The 16,108-nt window shown below is 35.0% G+C and overlaps 1 protein-coding gene across 6 annotated transcripts in view; it reads right to left on the minus strand.

Annotated features, from left to right (window-relative positions):
* The window catches only part of arhgef18b (rho/rac guanine nucleotide exchange factor (GEF) 18b), a 105,303-nt gene that overhangs the window by 59,309 nt on the left and 29,886 nt on the right, over positions 1 to 16,108 (minus strand). For all 6 annotated transcript variants that reach the window (XR_012397774.1, XM_073937356.1, XM_073937355.1 and 3 more), the window contains 2 exons: positions 10,771 to 10,829; positions 10,272 to 10,326 (listed from right to left, as the gene is read on the minus strand). Coding sequence is in view for 4 of the 6 variants with exons in the window: in XM_073937356.1 (XP_073793457.1) it covers positions 10,272 to 10,326; positions 10,771 to 10,829 (114 nt within the window). In the remaining 2 variants the exon portion in view is untranslated. The remainder of the gene's footprint in view (positions 1 to 10,271; positions 10,327 to 10,770; positions 10,830 to 16,108) is intronic.

Consider the following 16,108-nt stretch of genomic DNA (forward strand, 5'->3'; position numbering starts at 1 on the left):
TTTTTATTTTTTTTAAACTATTTTAAAGTCAATATTATTAGCCCCTACAAGCAATATTTTTTTGGGATTATCTACAGAACAAACCATCATCATACAATGATTTGCTTAATAGTTGCCTTAAAATTGCACTTAAAAAGCTCAATACTAGTTTAATATTTTATATAATATTTTAATATTTGAAAAATATGTAATAAAATATTAATAGCCATCATGGAAAAGATAAAAAAAAATCAGTTATACAAATCAGTCATTAAAAACTATGCTTAGAAATATGTTGAAAAAGAAAATAAAATAGCATTTTTCTTTAAATGGAAATTGGGGAAAAATATTCAGGGTGGCTATTGGCTAATAATTCAGGAATGCTAATGAGCTAACTTCAACTGTATATGCTAATAGTACTGACCGACCCACATTCCTGGCCATTGTCACCTGTTCTTCAATGCAGTAGAAAGATATCTGCACAAGCAAGCAAAGCCAAGAAAAAACGCACCAATTGACTCTTTGCTAAGCCTTGCCCTACTTAGTTACTGTTGCTACGCCTGTCAAGCTTACTTGTCTTTCATGCTTTGTGTAATATTACTGTTAGAGTTAAGAACAATGCCTCCAATGTTTTGTTTTAGGTTATTAGTCGTGTTACATGATTTCTGTCCTGCGTTCCAATCAACTCGCATAAGCAGTAATTCGTTTTTCGTAATTTTAAGCTAAGATGATAAAATACGTACATAAACACATATAAATGTTCAAATGCATGAAAACAAATGAAGATGCTGATGACTATTAAACATGTCATAACACTCGTTTGAGAAGGATTGATGAGCAAATCGTACTAATATGTACAAATGAGATTGTACAAATACAAATTCATACGAATTAGCCACTATATCGAATATCTACATCGATAGTGTTGCTGATACTGGTCTCTCTGCTCCCCTCACTTTCCTGTCTCAACTTTACAGTCCTCTAAATAAATGTCAATAAATAAATAAACAATAATAATAAACTGCATCTTTATGCATTTTTTTATTTTTCCCCACTGATGAGATTTCTGCATGAGATGTGTTAGGCGTATTGGCTAATGTTGCTACCCGTTTGACCCAGCATTGTAAAATGACAACATTGACACAACAAGATTGAAATCTAATATAATCGAAACACTCGACAGTACTCTAACATCTGTGTGCTCTGGACATACGACTAATAACCTAAAACAAAACATTGGAGGCATTGTTCTTAACTCTAACAGTAATATTACACAATGCATGAAAGCACTTTGACATTAACTGTGCACAATCCAGAATTGCGTCCAGCCACAGCATGAGCGAGTCTTGATTTGCAGATTTGCAGGGTAATTAATTGGGAAAGCGTGATTAACCTTCTAAGTGCTTCTCTGGCGAAGGCGAAAAACGAGAACAACAGCTAGATGACCTTAATTTGCTGTCAGGGGAGTGAGATCAGCATCTGCCGAGCCAGTGTCCATTAAACACAGCACTCACACAGAGACAACAGCACAAACAAGAGGCGACTAAACCCAGCAGATTAGGAGGAGGAATAACAAGAAAAATGTTGTTTTTTAGATTAGGCACTTACTAATCAGCCACTTCTAGCAGAAAATAACAGGGGATATTAAATAACTACAATCACTTTTGTTTTTGCTGGAACAAAGATGAAGTTAAATAAAATGCAACTCTTGGATAATTTAAAAAAAACTAAGTAAAATTGACATAAAACAAGTTTTATATTATTAAAGTGGTCAAATTAACGGATATGAAAGCAGAGCTTATCAGGAATGTTGAAAAAACATGCATATAAAAAATATAACAACAACACATTTTATGAATTTTAAATGCTCTAAGTGTATAAATAACACAGATAAATAAACTTTAAGAATACTTGCATATAAAAAAATGCTTAAAAACTATTTTGCGTTGCATTTTTAATGGTATGTGAATGACAAAATGTTGTCAAAATGATGCATCGTTCACATTAGTTTTAAAAAGGCAAATATTTTTTATTATGTGAACCAAGCCAGTAGGTGGCGACATCAATTTTTAAAGAAACATGACGGGGTCCTCCAGTGTGCCACTGTTCCATATTCATATAATGCGTTAACAAATAAAGTGGAAGAACTATGACGTCAATTTGTATGCAAAAACCCGAAAGTGAGTTAGCATTTTAGCAGTTCCGGTTCCCTCGTCCAAAAGTCAATGGGATTTTTTTTTAATGAGGTTTTAGTAAAATCGCTTAAATAAGGTTCGTAGCTGACACAAACTCAAGATGCTTTCATGTTTTACTCTACGACATAAAACACATCAGTAAAACACACTCTTGATTTTTTAAATCGGTTGCGCTTCTTTAAAAAGACGGTTGCTATCAAGTTGCTAAATGGGACTACAGGCGGTGTCGGGGACATTATACGTCATCGAGCTGAACTGGCCTGGAGCGCAGCTTGCTTGTGTTTGGCATTTGTGTTTGTCTGTTATTTAAGTGTTTTCATGAACAGTATTTTATAGTTTGTAGTATTTTTCTAATTGGGAATTCATAGTGTATAGATAATGCCTTCACTTGTAAAGGCTGTCGAGATAAAATAAATGATCAACAAATTAGTCTAATTAAACGATACTATGAAGATACTGCTTACCAGTGTAGCCTCTCTTATCTGCTCTCAGTATTGCAAATGTGTAAATAAATGTAAAAATACATGCATATTAACTGTCATTTTAACGTCATCAAGTGATTTTTCGTCGTTTTTTTCTTCATTTGAACACATCTAACTTTATGAAAGCTGTCCTAACTGCAATATTTACACTCCTCCTTAAAATGTATAGCATATGTCAAAAAAGAATATTGAATTGCTCTGTGTCCATGATGGAACTTGCAGGCATTTGATAGACTTTCTCACGCCTCATTTCTCTCTGTTAAGGTAAGCAGGCTGTGTGCACGCGAGCGATACACTTATTTAAACATGTCTTATGATAATACCATGTAGGTACATATACATTGTTTTAAAGCTTTTACAACAACCGTAAAGCAAAACAGATGCATTTTCCACATAAAAACGATCCAAAATGCACGTAGGTCTATGTGTATTTGCGTATTTATTTGTTTATAATATATAGGGTGGATTATAATAAAATAAACCGAGAGAGTAAATCTTTGTCATGGAGCATATTTTCTATTAATTAAGCTTGAGAAGTTGTCTGTAGCAGGGTGGTGCTGACGTCACAGGTAAGCGCCCCGAGGCCTCTGTAGTCCGTTTATAGCCTAATGTTAGCTTTTCAATTTTTGCGTTTCCATTTAAGATCCAAAAGTGCTCAAAGTTGTATTTTCATTTGAGGATTATCCGGATGGACAAAACGTGTACGTGTAATGAACAGTGTTTGAACACAGAGCTTATTATTTGCAATCTTTGAAAAGCCTATGGGGATTTTGTCGAGGGAACCAGTTTTTTGCTAGCAGTCGATTGGCCTACAAGGTGAAGTCATAGTTCCCCCACTCTATAAGCCCCCTTCACACAGTGATACCAGTAAATATCCAGAAAATTTACGGAACCACTTTACCTGTAAATTTAACAAAGCGCTGTTCACACCGACAAGGACGTTACAGAATTTTTCAGAAAAAGACCATTCACACATCCATTCCAAAATACCGGCAAATTCTGACATCACTAACCAGAGACGACCTCTAAACCAGTGGTTCCCAACCTTTTTCTTTGGGGCCCCCCCCATAAACATATACAAACATTGGAGCCCCCCCACCATATAAATACACACGCACGCACGCACGCACACACATATGTACTGTATATATATATATATATATATATATATATATATATATATATATATATATATATATATATATATATATATATATAAATATATATATATATATGTGTGTGTGTGTGTGTGTGTGTGTGTGTGTGTTTGTGTAATATTAATATATGGTAATATGTATAGACAATGTTAATTAATCAGTTTTAACTTGTCTTGGCCTTCAATAAAACCAAAATTTAGGTAGGCTTTGTCATACTGTCTAATCTTCGCCTCTGAAGAATCACAGCATTTACGTTTGTCTGCCATTTTTGTTTTGATTTTGCCTTTATGACACGTTGACAAGCAGATTGCCCGAGTGAGCAAAATTTAAATAATTATTTAAAGTTATTTATTTTAATTATTTTCACTATTATGTTGGAATTTTAAGCATGTGTTTAGATTATTTTTTATTTTTTGGGCTGCTCGATTTTGGGAAAAATCATAATCACGATTATTTTGGTCATAATTGTAATCACGATTATTCAAAACCATTGCCAGTTAAAGTCAAAATTATTAGCGCTCCTGAGATTTTTTTTTAATAAATATTTCCCAAATTATGTTTAACAGAGCAAGGAATTTTAACAGTATTTCCTATAATATTTTTTCTTCTATTTGTTTTATTTTAGCTAGAATAAAGACAGGTTTAAATATTTTGAAACTAATTTAAGGTCAATATTATTAGCCCCCTTAAGCAATATATATTTTTGATTGTCTGCAGAATAAACTACCGTTATAATGACTTGCCTTATTACTCTAATTAAGCCTTTGAACTGCACTTTAATCTGAATGCTTGTATTTTGAAAAATATCTAGTAAAATATTATGTGTGCTGTCATTATAGCAAAGACAAAAAGAAATCAGTAATTAGAAATGAGATATCAAAACTATTATGTTCAGAAATAAGTTAATAAAATATTCTTTCCATGAAACAGAAATTGGGCAGGAAAAGGTTTGCTAATTTTCAAGAGGGCTAATAATTCTGACTTCAACTGTATACATACAGTTATTTTCCACCCTGCAATGGAGAGAGAAATAAATACAATAGAATAAAAATATGAAACAAACTGTGCTTTAAGCATCTTCACTGTAAGAAAAACACTTTAGCTACAGCAATCCTTCAGTCAAGAGCAGCAAAGGTTTTCTCGTTATGTTTGTTTAATAATAATAAAAACAGACGGCAGAAGGATTATAGCGCGCTGTATCTTTAATGGTTTCTCTTTCACGTCTTTTGATCCTCAACTCGTTTGTTTATTACACAAATGAGGGTTAATGTAAATAATCACTAAACACCGCGTTTTGACACCTATTTGACCATTAAAGCGTTCACGTTAAGATGAATTTAGATGTCTGCGCTCCTCTGCTCGTCTCAGTGTGTGAATGAGAGTGAATGCTGACCGGCCGCATGCTTCTGACTGCGTGATCGTGCTGCACACACACATAAGCTCTTTTGCGCTTTTAAGAGCAACACGTGTACAACTGTGGCGAAACATGATGCAATAATCATTTATCTCGATTAATGCTTTTTATAATCGTTTGAAACCGAAATCTAAATCGGATTTTCGATTAATTGCAAAGCCCTTTATAATAGTGGACCATTTTTATGCCTTTTTCTACCTCAATACTTATCCTCTCTCGCGCCCCCCCTGTGAACTCTGGCGCCCCCCTTAGGGGGGCGCGGACCCCAGGTTGGGAAGCACGGCTGCGCTTGTATTTGTAAACATTTGACTACATTACAAACTCTGTGGATGAATCAGTATTGTGAACAACTTTGATGAAATTATGGAGGAACACTTTTGCATGTTAAGATGTACATGATGTGTGTGTGTGCTGGCGCTTAAGGGCTGCTTCACAAGCACACGTGATACGTCATGCAACTGAAGGAAGCAGAGCTCGAAGGTAAACAAACAATGGCTTACCATGAGCATCTTATCTATTATTATTTCCACAGTTGGCATTAAGAAGGAACACATAAACATTATCTTACTAACATCTAGATGCTGAATGTGTCTGGAAAAATATTGAAAGGTTTTTATTTTCATAAACCGCGTGGACATGAATGCGTCTGACTGTTTTCATTGGCTAAAGTAGACATCTCACGTCAGCACGTTCTAGACATGCACGCGCTATTTCCGGCAATCTTTCTTCTGCGTTCACACAGCGCAGCATTCCGGCAAATTACTAGTACTAGTACAATTTCTCTTTCCGGAAAATAGCCGGAATGAATTTACCGGTATTTTCAAAAAGGGCCTGTTCACACATACAGACCTTTCTGGAAAATTGCCGGTAATTTTCCGGAAAGGTCTGTATGTGTGAAAGGGGCTAATATTTTCACAAAATTATATTTTTGGAGATGGACATGTTTGTTAAACACTTCTTGGTAAATTTTCATTATTGCTGTTTGGGCATGCTTATTGATAACATTAAATAAGTGTAACTATTAAAAATAAAAACAGAGCTAAATCTTAAACAAATAATTTAATAAAAAAAAAAAAAAAAAAACAGAATTTCTGAAACAAGTAAAACTCCTTTCTTAGGACCCCAGAGATAAATATCATACATTATGTGTTTTTATGGTTACTCAGTACTGCTTGAAGTTGGGTTAATTACTTAACAAAAAAACACAGAGAAACAAAGTCCACCCCCCCTTTTCAAAATAAAAGAATATTTCACTGCTTTCTTTACTTATTAAGTGCCTTTCAGATGCATTGGTGATATTTAATCCATTAAAATATTAATATATGTCCTAGACCATTTTGATTTGAGAATTTTTTTGTGACAAAAACTACAATGCTGAAAAAAATTGTTTAAAATCAAAATAGTATCCTTTACCAAATTATTAGCCGTGTAAAGACATAAGTAAGGAATAGTTAATGGATTGCAGTACATTAAAGGCTTTTAAATGAATGACGCAGAGACAAAGAACTGCTTGAAGTAAACTCATGATGCGAAGCAGATATCCTAGTCACTTCTGAATCAATCACAGACAGACAGAGAGGATACGCATGAGCGAAATCATGTGTGGATGTAAATGACATGGGCATTAGTGTTGGGCAATATATAAAATTTTCAGATCGCCATATCGTCCCCCTGTGAGATCGCCGATACACGATACTATCGCATGAGGGCACATCAGTTTTATTTTTATATTTAACCATATCTAAACATATTTTTATAACATTTCGGCTGATTTTTAAACTTATTTAATAACCTACAGCGTTTGCATTACATTTAATCTTGGACAATAATTCAAACCAATGCAAATCACCGTGCTCTTAAAGCTAATTAGGCGCTAGGACCGAAATTACATCAAACAAGACTCGATGCTACAGTGCGGCGCGGGACAGGATTGGATGGTGACTTCAGATTCATACCGTTATCCTTGGCCCGCGGGTCTGCTCCAAAATACATATAATATACATGAATGAAAGCAAATGAAATGATATTTATGCACGGAAGAAACTGCATTAAGGTCCTTTTTAGACAGGAGGCGGATGGAGGATTTGCCGCCCACACGTGAACATGCGGTGAAGTTTTCCATGTTTTTGTTCAGTTGATCGTGGCGCAGCTCCAGGTCTAATCATCAAAAAAGTAATCATCAACAGTGTCACATTTGTATTTGCTAAGATCTAACACTATGTGCTTGACATATGTGTTTATTGTTTTCTGATAAGAGTTTCATTTTTGAGATGGCTGCGGCGAGTCAGCAATAGCCTAATGCTCTAATATTAAATAGCCTATTTGACCTAAAACATTTCACTGAGCGCAGTAAAATGTTCTTTGATAAGTTATTAATAATCTGTTCAATAATTCTTTAATGCCAAAACTAATTGTAAAACACAGACTGTAATTTAATTTCATATAAGGTAGTTAAAATAAATAAATAATATATATTTTGATAGCCTATATAAATAAATGTTGGCCTAACATATTTTCAAATAAAACAAGGTTATTTTATGAAAAGTGTGCATGTCAGTGTTTATCATTATCGAATTAAACACAAATAAGACAAGTAGTATATTGTATATTTCGTGAATTTGAGGGAGCAGCCAATGCATGCACTGAAAAAATAGGCTATAGGCCACCTGAAAACTTAAATAGGCTATTAATAACAGATATAAAAGATGAATAACTTTTTTTGTGAAAGAAAGAGAGAATCTTGCGGGATAGCGGGAACTAAAATTTTCTTTTTCAGTTGTTTTATTTTTACAAATCATTATATTTAACTTGTTTGTTAATTAAATCCAGTTTTGTTATTTAGCCTATTATTTTTAAGCAACAAAGATGCAAACTAATTTGTTATGAGATATGGCTGTGCCCTCACATGCAACTCGCACTTCAACTGCTGCTGCTGACAGAAAGAGAGAGCGCGAGAGACCAATCGAAATAATTTATTTTTGTCCGAAAGTGTTGGTCAGGTGATGTGAACAGCTGAAGCTGTCAAGTTATTTGTAGTTCATTTACTCTAAATGATGATGATTAGAAATAATAATACTGTTCATTTTATTCAATAATGCAATTAAAACATGTAATAGATCTAATGTGAAACGAGCTAAATGCTGTCTTTAAAATCGTCATAGGTTTTAGCTCTTACCTATATATTTGCCTATCGTCGATACACGATATTGTCGTCTATTGGCACAACCCTAATAAGTAAGGGTGTCACGATCCTCCAATTCCTCGATTCGATTACAATTTCGATTCTAAAGTCACGGTTCGATTCCATTTTCGATTATGAATTCATTGATAATGAATTAATTATTTGTAGCCTACCGTTTAAACTACCTGATCTGCATGGTCTTTGTTTTACCCATAAACAAATCATACAGTAAATGAATAAAGGCAAGATACACACATAATTACCACCTGTCAATCACTTTTTTCTGCGGGACTCGTGAATAGGCAGTGATCTGTGTCGTTATAATGGCGTCGGTAAAAAAAGACGCACAACCAACAGGAACCAGCCAACAGTATCTGAGGTGTGCGCTAAAATGACTAAATACAAGTGAGTGAAAGATTGAAGCAGTCCTCTGACTGCCTGGACCTGCTCTCTCAAGCGCATGGCTGTGAGTGCGTCTGTGTGTGTGTGGTCACGTGATGTGCATTTTCAGAGGTAGAGAGTAAGGAGGGCTGCTCAGAAACGCTACACGCCACTGTGGATGTCAAATCGTTGTCATTCTAAAATGCCATTTAAAAACAAAGACAGTGTAAACAGGGCCTGAGTGTGTACTTTTCGCGAGCGGATTTGCAACGGGGGCGGGCAGAGGATCGCGATGCCGGAATTGTCTATCGGACGAACTGAACGTAATAAGTACATAGCAGAGCTTGCAAAACTGTGGGGGTTTTTTTGTCGACAACACGAACGTTGTCAACATAACTCACTGGCAATCCAAAATGCTTTCACACCGGCGACTTCATTGAAAGAGGAAAGTGGTTTAAGTTCTGTCGACGGGTCTCCTGCTTCTGCAGTTTAACAAGCCTGTTTTTTTTCCCGCTTGGCAAGCCAAGCTGACGTGACATGGGGGCGTGGCAGCATCGACGATTCTATTTTTTGATTCGATAATCAAAATTGAGCATAAATTTCGATCGATTTCAATTAAAAATCGAAATCGTGACACCCCTACTAATAAGCATATCTAATAGCTCATAGTAACATGTTAGCTACCTCTTTGGAAATAGTTTTGAGCATATTTTCAAGAGACTACAGAGATAAATGAAGGCTCTTGGGTTGCTATGATTCCTACTAGGCCCACACAGAATCTATGCACACATAGATCTGCAGATTTTTGAGCCCATCGTTTAACCTATTCATTTACTTATAGAAATCTGTGTAAATATATGTATTAATTCAGCTTTTATATTTATTTCAGTAATGTTATTGAATACGATACAAATGTTTAGATAAATTATGTACAATAGAATAAAATAATAGAAATAAAATAATATTTTCTGTCTTTCAGTGGACGCATCATATGAAAGAATTATTGTAGCTTTGTTTTGGTTCTAATGAAATCATTTTATTTTGATGTTATTAATATTATTTCTTATGTGTTAGGTTTTCAGCTGCTACACTCAACATCATTCCACAGATTATTGGCAAAATTCTGTGCAGAAATAGCAAAAAAAGTCCACAGATTCCGTCTGGCCCTGGTTACTACTAATGTTTGAGCAAGGCGCATTTATTTTGAACTGTGATCAACACTGATTAGAACTACCTGTGCATTAAGCGATTTTACAGCACACCTTCCAGCCAATCAAGATCAAGAATTTCAACAGACCACAGAATAATTCAACAGTGACTCACAAACAACTGGCACCTTGTAATATCTCTCTAATATCAGCATTGAAAAGAGTAGTCTGACTGTACAAGACTGCACAACTTTCATGATCAAGACATATTTTTATATTAAATAACTGACCATCAAAAACAACAAACAAGATAATTAGAGCTAAACATGCTTACCTTGACTATTCAACTGAGCTGCGCCGTTTGACGTCTTCTGCGCTGAATCTTTCGCCTGTGTAGAATAAAAAACACCCCACACATTTCACTCACACAGAGTAACCGATTTGGTTTATGATTTACAATAAAGGCCCGACAACACACCCTGACACTCCTCAATCAGACCAAACACAGTGTGTTAAAGGGACAGTTCACCCAAACTCAAATGTACACATTATTTACTCTCCCCCAAGTGATTCCAAAAATATAAGAGTTTCTTGTCTTGTTGAACACTAAAGAAGACATTTTGAAGAATGCTGAAAACCTGCAACCATTGATTTACACAATAGGAAAAACAAATGGAAGTCAATGATTTCCAACTTTCATCAGCATTCAACAGAAGAAATTTATAATGCTATGAAACAAATAAAGGGTGAGTAAATGAATTTAAATTTTGGGGTGAACTACCTCTTAAAAGCAAATCAGACAAACTTAAAGTGAAGTTTCTGCTGGATCTCACCTTGCTCTTGCACTCGGGCAGCAGGTTCTTGCAGCTCTTGTGGACGTTCACAGCGCAGTCTGAAGGTCCAAACAGGAGACAGGTTAGTTTTCCTTATCACAAGCCATTTATCAGCACGCAGAGCGGCTCGTAAACTCAATTTACATGTGAAGGGAGGACTGGAAAAACTGGGGCGGATGTTGCAACCCTGCGAGACACCACTACGCTTTCACAACACTGCTTTAGTTTTAGAGAATATGCAAGAAATCAGAGTCAAAATCTGCAAATGAACGAGTCTAATCGGATGTAGACAAGCGCTTTTCCCCATCATGCTGGTTTTTGCTACTAAAAGAGCTGATAGACTAAACGTGTGCGCAGGTTTATCTGGGGTAAACAGCTCTTTATCCATTCAGAAAGATCTCTGCCGTGTGCCTGCGGGCCGTTTCCCACTTTTCACCTCACAAACTGACCGATTCCATCCATTTAGACTCAAACCTAAATATAAACCACAGCAAGCCGAGGCTGTGATCGATGAACCGATCAGTGGAGATCCAGAGCACAGCTGAAAACACAGAGCACTGGTGAACTTCATCCCACAGAAACAACACGACTCGCAAAATAAACCTGGCTGCTGGGCCTTTTTTTCTAAAAGAAACTCAACGAGGTTTGAAACCAGTGAAGGGGAAGTAAACGGGGACATAACTTTTGTGTTAAGCTGAACTAACTCATTAAACTTATTTGTGTTCATGTTAATTAACAATATTGAACATTATTTTTGGTAAATTAATAAACACAATGAGTGTAAAAAGTCAAAACATCTGTTTAAATAATCAGTTAACAGGAAAAAAAAAAACAAGAACAACAACAACATTAAAAAGTAATGTTTAAATAAAAATAATTGTATACAATAAATATATAAATTAGGGATGCTCCATTTGATCGGAGATCAGTACCGGCCGATAATCACATGTAATGACTCGATTGGTAATTGCCAATCTCATGAACCGATCGCAAGTGTTTGTTTATGAGTTTACGAGGAAGATGCACGTGCGCACAAGGGTTATAGAGATAGCAGCACTACTACATGTGAGGAGATAAATGATGCGTGGGGGCGTAAGCAATCGATGAGCATGCATCAAAGCCGCTAAAATATATACAGATGTGGTGCGACCTCTGTTTTTACAGTTTATTAGTGTTATTGCATTTCTAATAGCGGATTTATTTTATCTTTGCCATGATGACAGTAAATAATATTTGACTAGATATTTTTCAAGACACTTCTATACCGCTTAAAGTGACATTTTTTTCTTTCCATCAGTTTTTAACGAGGTAAGAGGGGTTATTCATAAATAAGAATTGTTTTGTAATATTTTCTTCTTTTGTTTGGCTTCACTATCGTCCCCTTACTCCAGTTGAACAAATTTTTTTTGATACTCTGTTTAAATTTGCTACTTTATTATATTATTTTTGTTAGTGTAAATATTTCTCTTTTTAGTATATATTTAGGCATTTTTCTGGTTTCACTTTTGTACATTAAATCACTTTTGTTGGAAGTTCTGTTGTCAGTCTTTTGCTTACACCCTCACATTGTGAAATTACCATAATAATCCTTATAAGTCCCCTAAGTTTCGTGAAACAGTTACGTCAGATAGGGGTGCGCTTTGTCTACGACACGAATTCCATTCCTGTACTCCACTGGAAAACTAAAATGTTCCCACACAGGCGACTTAAATGTGTCTGGGGGATCTGCAATCTCAATATATGTGAAGCAGCCATCCTGCGTATACAGTAGAAACCGAGTGATTGTCACTCAAGTCACATGACATGACATGCACTTGGAAAATACTAACTTTAGAATATACTATTTAGAACAAAAGCTCATCATTACTAATACAAGTTAATCAAATGTGATAAAATAAAGATGTTTAAATTGGTTCAATTAGTTAGAGACAAGTGACGTCAACTTCAACAATGGGCAGCAGGGGGCGTGAGAGTACCACGGTATGTCACAAGAGTATCGCAATATGTATCGTGGTTGGTGTATCATTATATATATATATATATATATATATATATATATATATATATATATATATATATATATATATAAAAAAGAGCAATATCACACGAGTAGCAGTGCGATATGGCTGTATATCGGCACTGGCGGGAGGAGTGCGTTAAATAATAATTTGTTTACATTTCCTAATATATAATATCTAAAAATACTAAATCTATTTTAATTTAACATGTAATTTATAATCAAATAACTCATTTATTTATTAGTGTACTGTGAAACATACAACATATCAAACAAAGTTAGTAGATAAAATTGCAATCTGCTCAAATAAGCCCTTAATATTTATATCCAGAAGAGCAGAAGTGGAAGTAACTAATCCATCCTCTTTAATTCTCTACACAGAAAAGCAATGAAAATAAAACCCTTCGTGATCAACACTCAGGAAAACACATTCAGCTCAGCTTTGAGATCAAACCACAGACTCTGAAGCGTCAAACCAGCTGGAAAACACAACAGGAACTGGATTTGAACCCCGCGATTAGCCTGACGAGGATCAATTGATGATAATCCTGTTATCACATCACATGATCCGCTCGCTGGAATGTGAACGTGGGGAGAGTCTGAAGGAAAATGACAAGTGATTATTCATACACTCTGAGGAAGGAATAAAACTACAACAACGCAACATCAGAAGGCAGTTTTAGAGGAGAACCCGAACACACACACACAATTGATCAACTGACAAACATAATTAGCGAAATGCGACTGACTATCCAGAAGGCCAGCATCACAGAGCCACCTGCTGAACAACACACACACATCACCAATGCTTCTGTTCTGATGCAAAACAAACACTAACCGAACCTACACTGTAAAAGTCATTTTGTGGCCTTGTAGATTTCAATAAATTGAAACTTAAATTGATAAAATTAATTTCCTGATTAAGGCTTTTTTTGCTTTGAAATTACTTAAAGATGCCTGAAATAAAATTTAGTTAGTTTTAATATAAGAATTTAGCTGTTATTTTGAAGAATTTCAAAAAGCGAAAACATTGATTAAATCCAAAGTGATTAAAATGAGCATTTTCATATTAGCACTAAACGATTTCATAATCAGGGGCAAATGCCTGCATGTTTAGCCGAGGACAGACTGCCCTCGACAAATACACGAGCTATGAGCAACTCGCAAACAACACCTAAAGCCTTCACCAGACAATGCAGAATGCCAGCATTTTGAACTTGTCATGGTCTCATCCAAACGGACTTATTGGTAAGTGTTGAAATGTCCAAGTCTGTTAATAAAATGATTGCTATATTCTGTGTATTGCATGTGAGTCACCAAGTAATTTTAGTAGTAGGTTCTTATGCCACGTTATTCATTAACAGATGGTTTTAGCACATTCGTTTTATTAATGATGAAGTGATATATTTTTTAGCTATAATTTTGAAGTGATATTTATTGCTGCTCTGTAACCAAATAATACTGTACAACACAAAATAATAATAATGAACAAACAATAGTCCATTTCTCCTTGGACTTAAAAATACGTGAAAAAAGTTTCTGACATTTAAACAAGTAATAATTTTAAACTGAAACTAAATAAAAAATAAATAAATAAATGAACAAATAAATAAATAAATAATAAATGAATGAATAAATAAACAAATAAATAAATAATAAACAAATAAATAAATAAGCAAATAAATAATAAATGAATAAATAAACAAATAATAAACAAACAAACAAACAGACTAACTAACAAAATTTGTCTAATGTAAATCTATTACAAGTATTTTCTCATATATATGTAAGTATTTGAGAACAAATGTAGTCAAAGACTGCTGAATGTCTGTCTGAAAGGCACTTTAGATCAACCATATCACAAAAATGTTTGCTATTATTATTTTGTATTTTTTCCTTTTTGGATGCGAGTAAAAATGTGTATAAAAAGCGCAAGTTTGTTGCAGCGCGCACATGTCGCTTCCAATGGAGGCGCACTGCTCGTGCTTGCATATTGGGAGCGACGTGTGCGCGCTGCAACACATACATACATTTCTACTCGCATTTATATACACATCTACTCGAATGTGCACGTGCAAAAAATGGAAAATGTGAACGGCCCTTAATTAATAGCATCAGCCATAGTTTAACCTTGTGTGTGTGTTAATCTCGGTGTACAAACTCTGAACCTTAAACTAGCGCACAGTTGGCATAACTTTGTTTAGTTGCAGCAGTTTTCTTCTATGCCGCAGTATTAAGAAGGCTTTACGATTAATTGACCTTGACAAATTAAATTGCGGTTAATAGAGAAATCGGCTATTCGTTGCATCCCTAATTATATCAATGTTTTTTAAATATATATTTTAGAAATTATAATACAAATAGGATCTCAATAGATAATTTAGTCATTGTGCCAATAAGCTGAATAACATATATTTCAGAAAACAGTTTTTTAAATGCTATTGCACATACAAATTAGGAAACAGCATTTACAAACAAATATAATTTTATATCAATTTAAATAATAATAGTAGCCAATCAACAACAGCCCGAAAATCCTAGTAACCACATAAACCACTAAGACAACCAAGCAACAACATAGCAACTATTCAGAACACCCTAGCAACCACACAAAAAAAAAACAGTTAGAACACCCTAGTAACCATTCAACAACCACCCAGAAGATCCTAAAAACTAGATAACAGTCCACGCTGGAAAACAACATTTGATTATCTAGAACATTGATTCTTAACCGGTGGGAGTCAGCGATCCTGGAGGTGGGCCACGAGATATTATACTATAATTTTTGGATTTCATTAATAATATGCTATATTAAAATCATCGAAGTAATGCACTTTCTCCTGTGCTCTGATTGATTACTTCAAACTCGGCGCAAAAACAGCCTCATGATCGCAGCTGCAACTAGTACACGCAAGTCTGTTCATTCACAAACTATGCGTGAAGTGAAAGTCTCTCTTTGTGTATTTTGTGTGAACTATTTAATATAGCTGCATAGTTGTCCAAATGAATGTCCTGTGAGTGTTTTGTAACAGACGCGCGCCCATACAGGAGGATCTAACGAGCCTCAATGGTGTTTCTACCATAGAATGTAAAATAAAACTGCATATGAGCATCAGGCGCGCTCTGGTGGAGCTGTTGGCTCCTCCTGTCTCCAAACAATATCCAGTTGCAAACTCAACCGCAATCAGATCAACGTGTTTCAACAAGTTTAAAGTGTTTTGCTGTATTTTACATCTGCCTGCATATTTTTGAAGAGTAGATATTTAATAGTAGATATTCAGCTAGTATTCAGTATTCAATATTCACAAGCTGGTATTTTGC

Source organism: Danio rerio, chromosome 22, assembly GCF_049306965.1.
Source record: "Danio rerio strain Tuebingen ecotype United States chromosome 22, GRCz12tu, whole genome shotgun sequence".
NCBI lineage: Eukaryota > Metazoa > Chordata > Actinopteri > Cypriniformes > Danionidae > Danio > Danio rerio.